General features: G+C 50.4%; 1 protein-coding gene across 3 annotated transcripts in view; it reads right to left on the bottom strand.

The window, feature by feature from the left end:
* CD101 (CD101 molecule) overlaps positions 1-6,300 on the bottom strand; it is a 30,495-nt gene extending 24,195 nt beyond the window's left edge. Inside the window, exons 1-3 of one of the 3 annotated variants that reach the window (XM_038386775.2) lie at positions 5,208-6,295; positions 2,798-3,178; positions 1,115-1,528 (exon numbers count right to left, since the gene is read on the bottom strand). In XM_038386775.2, the coding sequence (XP_038242703.1) occupies positions 1,115-1,528; positions 2,798-3,178; positions 5,208-5,253 (841 nt within the window). In that variant the 5' untranslated portion in view covers positions 5,254-6,295. Of the gene's footprint in view, positions 1-1,114; positions 1,529-2,797; positions 3,179-5,207 lie in introns of all 3 variants that reach the window. The other 2 variants (XM_038386776.2, XM_043509906.1) reach the window with 2 other exon arrangements.
* Between the last annotated feature and the right edge of the window lie 998 nt (positions 6,301-7,298).

Raw genomic sequence — 7,298 nt, forward strand, 5'->3', positions numbered from 1 at the left:
GAATCAGGGTCTTTACTAGACGCCAGCTTCCTTTACCACACAGTCTAAAACCTGATCTTTCCTCTCCACCAAGGCCACTAACTTTGGCCCAAACCATGGTCATTTCTCACCTCAACCATCAACACCCTCCTTTCCTCTGGCCCCCTTACATCTCAAATCAGCCCCCCTTTCCCAAAATATTTCTGTGATAGCCTTCCTTGTGCACCATTCCCACCACATCACTTCCTAGTCAGAACTCTTCACTGCATCCCCTGGCTCACTCCAGCTCCTTGTCCTCGCCTTCCAGGGCCAGTATCCTCCATTAGGCTCCTTTTTCTCTCACTGTTTTAGCTTTCCCACCCCACCCCACCCCAGGCCTAACCTTCTGCCTTTGCTCCCTTCCCACCTTCCTCCATGCTACCTCTGTGCTTGCCATAATCCCCTTTGTCTTGGTCACCAATGCCTAAATGCTGTACCCATTGCAGTCAATGGGAGTATTGCCAACTCTCACAATTTTATGAAAAGTCTCACATTATTGGGTGTTTTTAGTGGAGTCAGGTGATTATATGAGAATGAGTTTTCAATTTTAAAAAAAAGTGTTTCTACTTTTTTTTACTCTCGTGATTGCAAAGAAAAGCTTGAAAACTTGAACCCTAAAGGCTCAGATGCCCAAAACAAAATAAGAACCCAAAGTTTGTTTTGAAATGTCATGATTTTTAAGATGATCTTAAAATTTGTAAGGGATTAACTAATGATGTGAGAGTTGGGCCAGGTAATATTGAGTCATCCCTCCCTCAAGCACTTCTGATCATCAAACACAGGATTTGTGTACTTCCGGAGCCATTCTGTCTCCTGTCTAGAGCCCCTGTCAGTCAAATGTGACAGGACCTAGACCTTCAGAAATCTCATTCACATTAATGCTGTTGTGTGAAGTGACATTTTGTGCAGTGGCTTAATGACTGGGTGGATGAAGAGGCTTTAGAGACACACAACAAGCCTGACTCTCATTTATATAAAAGGCATCCTTTCTACAAAGATAAGCACATGAGTTAGGATCCCTCTCCAGCCCCTCACATGGGAGCGGAGGTATTTTAGAACAACAGTGCGTCTCACCGATGGGCTATGGGCATCTTACCTTGGCTTCTGATAGTCAGCGATGTCTTTTCCGTTTGTTTCCGAGCTATGTCTTTCCAAGTCCCACCAGGATCCTGAATCCATTCAACTGCCTCACAGTACACTTGGCCCTGGTCAGAGGGCTGCACTCTGCCAATAGACAGCTTGTATGTGGTGTCCCCAACCTTGTCCAGCCGGACATCTGACAAAAACCTCTGCGTGTAGGAAGAGCCCGGAGTCAAGATGAAATCCTTGGACAGGGAAAGGATCACCATGGCCTGACCATCTCCTGATCCCTGGAGATGGTACCAGGCAACAGAAAGGTGGGTGTGTTGAGCTGTGGATTTTGACACCTCACAGGTGAGCTCTAGTGGACCTCCTTCCACTTGGGTGAGGGCCTGCGGTGTCATGGTGGCAGAGAGGGTGTCAGGGATCACTAAACACAACAAAAACACAGCCATGCTGGTCACAAGCGGAACAACTCTCTGTCTAGACATAGATACCCTGCTTATCAGCCACGCCCTCCTCCTGCTGCAGGGATTTCCACTCTGTGGCATTAGCAGCTTTCACTGCTGATTGCCACCGATACATAAAGGGGCTCAGCACCTGGGTGGGCAGACCATGTCTCCTTTGCTGCAACGCTCTCTTGCGCCCTCTTCAGTCAACGTGGGCCAGTGTTAACTGACTCCAAAGAGAATCAGGTGTAGGCCAAAGAGTATGGGTTGGTACACCCCAAGGATAAAGGGAAAACATGTGTGGGGGGGAGGGAGGAGGGGTGTACCCCAGAGGCCCCACCAAAGTTACCACAGAGCATCTCCCTCCAGGGAATGCTGCACTGTCATTTACATCGGAGAGTTCAGAATAAGGTATTTTCCTTTGCCTCTCCCATCCAGTCATGCTTCCCCCTCCTAGCTCTCTCCCCCTTCCCAAAGATGTCCCTTAGGATGGTCACCCTTTCCGGAACATCTGTGGGTATCCCACATATGTCAGAGTGACCCTGTGTCCTATAGGCCTGGCCTAAAGGATGCTGAGGGTCAGTTTTGAGAGCCTTTGTATCCATGGAGATCTTCTGATGTGATCTGCTAGAGCTCTGTCATGACTAGGGATTCAAGAAATGAGGTGTGGAGAACACGGCTCCCCTTCCTCAACTAATAGCAGAGCGGCAGCTCCCCTTCCTTTCTCCTCTTCTGGCTGGGGGGGGGAAGCTCAGCTCCTCCTCCCTACTGGAAGTGAGGATTCACCAGGAAAGGAACATGAAGTAGGAGCCGCTGGAGGGGTTTGTGACTGGCTGAGGACCCCCCCGGGTGGAGCATCATCAAAAGCCCCAGAAGGAAAGGCCTAGCTAAGAGACCCTATTCACCTCGTCTCCCAATACCACACCATCTGCCCCTTCCCTTCAAGAAGGAAGACACCTGTCCCCGCCATCTCCCTCTCTACTTTGAGGAGGTGGGGCGAACAGCATCTGATGTCTCTGTGCTTTTTAGACCCTGCTCTTCACTGGCCTTTCCCTTCACTAAATGGGATGCTGACATACAGGGTTTCACTGCCAACATGGGACCACCACAGCTGGACAGCGTCAACAGTAAAAGAAAAGCAAAACCTGAACCCTCCTCTCTCGCCACCCTCACCCAGTGCCTCAGAGCAGCCGATGATGGAAGGTGGCCGAATGGCAAGTGTGAGGCTAGCAGCCTTCTCTAGCTCTTACCTGAGAGGTTCATCTTGGCGCTGTAACTCCCGAAGTACCTCTCGTCGGTGGTGGGTGTGTAGCACTCATATTCGCCAGCGTCCCGGTCCTGGAGCTCAGTGATGTGCAGCAGGGCATAGTCCCCCTGTACCCTCTCTACGTAGATCTCGCCACTCCGCACACGCTGGGTGTAAATGGTATAAGGGAAGGAGGGATCCATGGTGCTGATAATATGCACTTCCCGCTCTGGGGCAGATGGCAGGTAAATGGACCACTGGAAATTCTGCTCTGAGGGCCCCTGGTAGCCACTGACCTTGCACCAGATGGTGATGTGATAACCTCTAGTCCGGTAAAGACGTCCTTCCTGAACCAGCACTACTCTCTGGCCAACGCAGAGGCCTGCTTATAAATAATGAAACAGCAGTAGTGTTATGTGGCAATGCAAGTTCTTCTAGAGGCACATCCCAAAAGAGGGGATTTGGGATTTAAAAATACCTGGAATCTGAGTTGCAGAAGTGGGGTGCTTGCAGTCACAGGCTTAAGTCACTTGTGCATTTACCACAATTGTGAAAGCAAATCAAGTATCAGCACAACTGTCATTTACAAGTGCCGATACCCAGGTGGCACATACAGCTGCAGTAACTGCATGTTCAAACAGAGAGCCTCACATTTTAAGGAGTGGCGTCCTTTTCATGATTATTCTGCCCGCCTTGGTGCTGCTTAGATCTCTGTTTGGAGGGGAGAGCAGAGTGACATGGTGTTGAGATGGGCGCCCCACAGTTCTAATGAGACCAAGTGGGGCCAGTTCAGAGGAGAGCACCAAAGAGGATAATAGGTTTCAGTAGGGTCCTATGAAGAGGTTAAGAGAACTGGGCATGATTAGCCTGTAGATAACACAGCTGGGGTGAGTGGATATCCAAATTGCCTATCAGTATCATAAGGGATGTTAGAAAGAGGGCAGAAAAAACTGATCTCGCTAGCCAGCATGGACATCTGATGGGCGGCAAGTGCAGTGGGGGATAAGGCTGGTTTGCCATTAGAAAAACAGCTATAGGAACATGTGATGAGATGTGCCAAAGGAGGCCTCATCAGAGCAGGCAGATAAGGACATCCCAGCAGAGGTGAATAGCCTGCAAGGATGGTTCACCCCTCAGCTGTATGGCCCATCCTCCTTCTGTCTGTATGTGGCCTGAATGGAGTGGGAAAGGGAAGCAACAGGGTCGTCTACTCAGCTGGTAGTTTTTCTCCCCTCATTACAAGTGGAGTTCACAGAGCAAGTTGTTTTAATCTACATTTTATTTGAGAGTCCCAAAAAGGGCTTGTTGACACAGAGACATTGACCAGAATGGCCATTAAGTAGATTACACTAACCCAGAGAAAGGCGTTTGTATTCTGGAACACAGTGTCCACCTGGAGAGTTACATCAGTATAACTACAGCCCTTATAGTCACACCCTGCGCTATACTGGAATAGCTTCCCTTGGAGATAAGCCCTTAGTCTCCTGAGTAAACTACAAACAGCAACATAAGCAAAAGGACCAATAACAGCAGGTGCAGCTGCCTAGGGAGGCTGTGGGCCAAATTAAGTTGGGATGGAATTTATGGTGCAACATGCAGATCCAGTGTAAGCTAGTGATAAATGGGGGTATGCAGCAAGGTGATGTAATGTGTGCCAATCAGGCATTCAGCAGTTGTACAAAACAGAGTGAAACAGGCAGGAGTTATTGCCATTTATTTTGGAGAGATCATCATCTGAATCAAGGGCCAACCAGGAACAAGGCCCCATTGAGCTAGGCACTGTACAGAGAGTAGGGGGTCTTGCCCTGGAGTGCTTCCAGTCCAAACAGCCAAGCCAGGGCAGGGAAAAGGCTGTCACACACAAGCAGTGTGAATGATGGGATGGCAGCAAATGTCATGTTAGCACCACAAGTTTTTGGTTTTGCTTTTTCAGTTGGGAGGGGAGCAAGTAAATGGACAGAAAAGTGAAGGGAGCAGGAACATTGAAGGGGGAGATCAGGAGTAGCTCAGCCAGGGGAGCATAGCAGGAGAAAGCAACTAAAAGGGAGAGTGACAGAAAGCAGCCCCACCTGTCCATACTAATGTACCTCCACAGTGCTCTCAGCACCCCTATGGGCCATGCTAAGCTACTGAGGGGGGGAATCTCTGTCCATGACTGAGCCCTAGCGCACCTCATTGCCAGCTCAGTGGCCAGCACGACAGAGAACCCCAGACACACCCAGAACCCCAGGGGCCGAGTCCCCTCCCTGAAAGGAGCCAAAGGAGTGGGTGGCTTTGATGAAAATCAGCAAAGGGGGCTGGATGGCTTGCACGTCTAAGCCCTCCCTTTGGCCTTTGCCTACACTCCCTCCCACCCCCCCCACCCCCTCAAGTGCTGAACGGAGAGGAAAGCCAACAAGCTCCACAACACTCACTGAGGACGAAGAGAAGCAAAGCAGCCGAGCGCTGGACGGACCCCATTACAAATAGGTGCAGACAGGTCCTTCCCCTGCAGATGGCAGGAAGTTCTCCTCAGACAGCTGCAGCCACCAAGCCCTGCAAGAGCCGCCGGATAGAAGGCGGCCGGCTCACGCCGTGGTTTCCCTTTTTTCAAAGGAGGGGGCAGAAAGAGGCTGGCTAAGTGACTTATTTCAGAGCTGCAAAGGCAGGGTCCAAGTGCACAGACACAAAACCAAGAGGTTACGTGCCAGATGCCCCCATTTCCTCGCCCTGCTTTGTGATGCATCTCACCCAGTGCTGAGGTGCAGCCTGTTTAGACTGTAAGCCTTTCATCGCAGGGACTGTGGTTTCTCCGCTTTCCATACAGCACCTAGCGTGCAGCAAGTGCTCTGCAACAGATGATAGAGATCACCCCCCTTGTTTGTCACTGTGGCCACCATTAAAATGCTCACCATACAGCCCCATATGCCCAACACTGGGGTTCACATCGCTGTGCTTCATTTTGTTATTAAATAAAAACCAAAAACCTAAAGAGACCCCAAACAAACCAACCAAAACAGACACCCTCCCCCACCCCCACAGAGCAAAGGGAGAAGAGTTAGCAATTCCATAGGAGACCACTTTGGGGTTTGGGTACTGCCCCTCTATTGTGCGTGGAAGGTGCTGAGGAGCAATACAAAACCCTTACTTAGATCCACAGGGGTTCACATGATCACGTATGGCCAAGAACGTGGCATCACATCTTACACAACAGGCAGTGGGGCACCACCATTGCAGTGTTGGGGCACGGACGCCATACTGCCTCCGATTAAGACCACATTTGAATGAGTCACCAACACCACTCTTGGCAACCTCATTTTCCAGCGGGAGAAAAGAATCTCTCTCATATCCAGATGCTGAGTAGGCCCAACCTGTGTGGCTTATTAGCACTCACAGGATGACAGCCCCTTAGCGGGACAGCTGAAGGCCCGCTGATGTACTGATCTCCACCATCAGCCCCACTCTGCTTTAAATCTCAACACAGATGTCGTTTCATGGGTTCTGGGGCCTCATTGATGGAAGCCTCCCTCCACTTATCTGCCCTTCAGCTGGGAAACAGCTGCCCCCCCACCCCACCAGCTCTCTTTAACACCATGAGGTGGGTTAATAGGAGAGCGGAGCACCTGCCCCACGGTTCTCTATGACCTTATTAGAGGCTGCATGCCAAAAGCGGGTGTTTGCTTCAATTAACTTGTATGGCCAGGCGCTGGAAATCCCTGAACAGGCCTCCTGCTTCCAAAACTTCTGGGATCCCTTTCTGCAGTTGCTGAGGAAATGGCGGCTACAGAGTAAAATGAGACCCCCCCACTCAGCAGTTTGCACATACCCACAAAATGCGGCTGAGCAAAGCAAGGCTGGTAGAAAGGCAGCCATGTGCAAGAGGCTCAGCAGCACCCATGGCATCTGCAAACATTTGAGGAGACCTGGAAAGCACTGAGGAGGGTGGGTGGACTGCAATGGAAATTGAGACTCCTGGTTTTTGGAGTTGTGGCAGCAGGGTCCGACACACAGCTACAGAGAGAAGCACTGCTGCTCCTCTTTCCTTCTGAGAGAGGTGAAGAGTTGCATCCTGGCTAGTGCTGTTTCCCATTCATTTCAACGGGACGGTTTGGAACACTATGACCTCTCTGGCTTTCAGCTTCAAGCTGCCCCCTACAGGGCATCCTGGGGTCTGTCCACACCATCTCTATGCACACCCGGAATCTGCAGGAGAGCAACACAGCCTGATGCACGGCCCAGCCAAGGGGAAATCCAGCCCCCCCGGGCATCTGGCTAACCCATAGAAAATGGTTTGAATTAGAGGGACTTTCTGAAAGGAGCTTTCTGTAGGAAGAATGTCGACACAACGTGGTTAGTTGAGAGTTGTGGAGCTCCCCGCAAGCACTGCTGTGGTAGCAGCTGAAATAGAACATTGGTTCAGGGACGTGCCGTTGGAATGCAGATTGTAAAACAAATGCAAGGGTCATTTAAAGAACAAAACCAAACATAAGATCTCTATTTTCTCCTTTTAATCAATTGATTCATGT

Source organism: Dermochelys coriacea, chromosome 1 (genome assembly GCF_009764565.3).
Source record: "Dermochelys coriacea isolate rDerCor1 chromosome 1, rDerCor1.pri.v4, whole genome shotgun sequence".
Taxonomy (NCBI): Eukaryota; Metazoa; Chordata; order Testudines; family Dermochelyidae; genus Dermochelys; species Dermochelys coriacea.